Source organism: Nestor notabilis, unplaced genomic scaffold (assembly GCF_000696875.1).
Source record: "Nestor notabilis isolate BGI_N333 unplaced genomic scaffold, ASM69687v1 scaffold22246, whole genome shotgun sequence".
Lineage (NCBI taxonomy): Eukaryota > Metazoa > Chordata > Aves > Psittaciformes > Psittacidae > Nestor > Nestor notabilis.
The window spans coordinates 310-2547 of record NW_009932700.1 but is presented as its reverse complement, the minus strand read 5'-3'; the positions used below and the strand labels follow the sequence as shown (position 1 = coordinate 2547).

At 58.3% G+C, this 2238-nt stretch overlaps 1 protein-coding gene across 1 annotated transcript; it reads left to right on the top strand.

The window, feature by feature from the left end:
- Nucleotides 1–659: 659 nt before the first annotated feature.
- On the top strand, nt 660–1093 carry DPM2 (dolichyl-phosphate mannosyltransferase polypeptide 2, regulatory subunit; the record flags this gene model as incomplete). Its single annotated transcript, XM_010016538.1, has 2 exons — nt 660–835; nt 1035–1093. Coding segments are annotated over 2 exons (235 nt in total), but the record flags the coding sequence as incomplete, so codon positions are not given.
- Nucleotides 1094–2238: the final 1145 nt, after the last annotated feature.

Genomic DNA, 2238 nt, shown 5'->3' with positions numbered 1-2238 from the left:
TCACAACTTCCTTGGGCAACCTATTCCTGTTGCTGGCACAGCCCTTTCCCCTCTCTGGGTGTGCTCGGGTAAGACCAAGCTTCAGTGATGCTGCCTGCCCTGCTGCTCTAAACACAGCCAGGGTAAGAATCATTAGGGAACACCTTGAGGTCCAACCCTATTAGTGGTTTTCTTCCTGGAAAGAAACATCTCCTGGTGAGCTTTCCAGGTGCGAGAGGCCGGGTTGAGCCCTGGGCTGATGTGTGAGCTCCCGGCAGCTTCCCCTCCAACCTCGGAGCGCTTTGAATGCCCCTCCTGCCTCCTCTTGCTCTGGTGCCCGCTGTGTTTGTGCTGTGGGTAGCTCCGGGAGCGTGTAGGAGCGCTCGCTGCCGTGTAGGAGTCCTTACACTGCTCTCTAGTGTCCAAAGCCTTCCAGTGGAGCCTGGCGGGATCGCCATGGAGCAGAGCCAGGGTCTCCCTTCTGTAGGGCAGAGATTCACTGTGTTCAGCACCGAACAGGATGGCAACTGTGCCCACCCCGGGGCTTTGGGACCCTTGTGTGGGGCTCATGTCAGTGCCCCTCGTCATCTGCTGAACGCTGCAGCCTCCTCAGCATCGCGCTGGTCTGGAGCCCTTTTTTAGCTACCTCCTGCTTGATATGTCCATCCTGCTTTGGAAAGCACGAGGCTGCAGGTGCTGGGGACTGGCCCTGGTGCTGTGCCACCTCCTGACACCCCTCTCTGTGTCCTGCAGCCCTTCATCGACAGCAACCATAGCATCCACCAGTACTTCTTGCCGAGGGAGTACGCGGTTCTCATCCCCGTGGTGGCCGGGCTGCTGCTGCTGCTGTTTATAGGTGAGTGTTGTTTCTCTTGTTCTAATCAGAAGCTCCTAAATTAGGAAGAGACAAGAGGGTTGCCTGGGGCCTGTGTGACACTCGTGACACGCTCTCTGTGGCCACTTGCTGCAGCTTAGCCTGACACGGGCTCTCGGAGCCGGTGTTTGGGTGTAACTTTGGCTTTCTGGCTCAATCTGTTCCCTCTCTCTCGTGGTAGGTGTGTTCATAACGGTTGTGATGTGGAAGAACAGGAAACCTGTCAAGAAATTGGACTGAAGGCCCAAGCTGAGGGAGGGGAGGAGAAGGCCCCAGAGCCAGGAAAAGACTTTGCCTGCAGCACCGAGCAGACAGTGCTCAGCACCAAACCCTCCTGCCCTCCTTCCTGCAGAGACAAACCTGCCTGTAGTTTACAATGTACTGACCAAAGGAACCAAACCTGCCCTCCAGGGCTCATCGAGAGAGGGACCAGAGCCTTGCTGCGAGGGACCTGCTCCAGACTGGGGCTGTGCTCTGGGCTGTAGTGGTTGGGGGCCAGAGTGCAAGTTGAGCCCTAATCCCCACCCTCTGCTTGGCCTCTGGGTGATCCTTCCCCTCAGCTCTTGTTGTGTCCAGTATGTTCCTTCTGTGTTTTTATTAAACGTTCGCATACGATTTGTGGGAGTTTCTTAATCAAGTTTGAGAGGACAGAAATGAGTCTTTGGGCTTGGAAAAGGCAAGTTTGCATTCTCCATTTGCCTGCTGCAAGAGCTGATCCCAGACTGGTTTGGGTTGGAAGGGACCTTAATGCTCATCCAGCTCCAACCCCCTGCCACGGGCAGGGACACCTTCCACTAGAGCAGGTTGCTCGAGGCCAATCTTACCTTTCTGAAGAGGCACCCCTGTGTGGCCGAGCATGCAGGGGGTGCAGGGACAGTGCCACTGCTGCCCTCTGTGTCCCATCCTGCTGCCGAGACATGCCCTGGGTCACAGGACACCTCTGACCCTGCTGCTGAGGGCACGTTTCCCATCCCTGCTGTGCGCTGGTTCTGCCTGTGCCCAGAGGGTGCCAGGATGGTTTCCACTGGTGGTGCCCAGCACCGTGCTGGGACAGGGAAACATCACAGAGAGCCTGGCTGGGGCTGGCCTGGGCACACCCAGCCTTGTGCCACGGGGTAGCTCCAGCAAGGGGAGGGCAGGTTTGGGGTGCTCTGATCCTTCTCGCGTGGACTGAGAGCTTCCCCCACCAGGCAGCACCGTGTCCCACCAGCTCCGGGCCTGCCGGGGGGTGATGCTGGTGGCTCAGGGTGCCGCGGCTGTGGTTTAACCCGCTGCATGGCTGGAGCTGGTGCGTGGTCCAGGGGCTCGCCTCCAGCTGCAGGTTTGCTTCCAGCTCTTGCAGAGTCTGCCTGGCCTCCATCCACTCCTCTTCCCTTTGCCTGTGC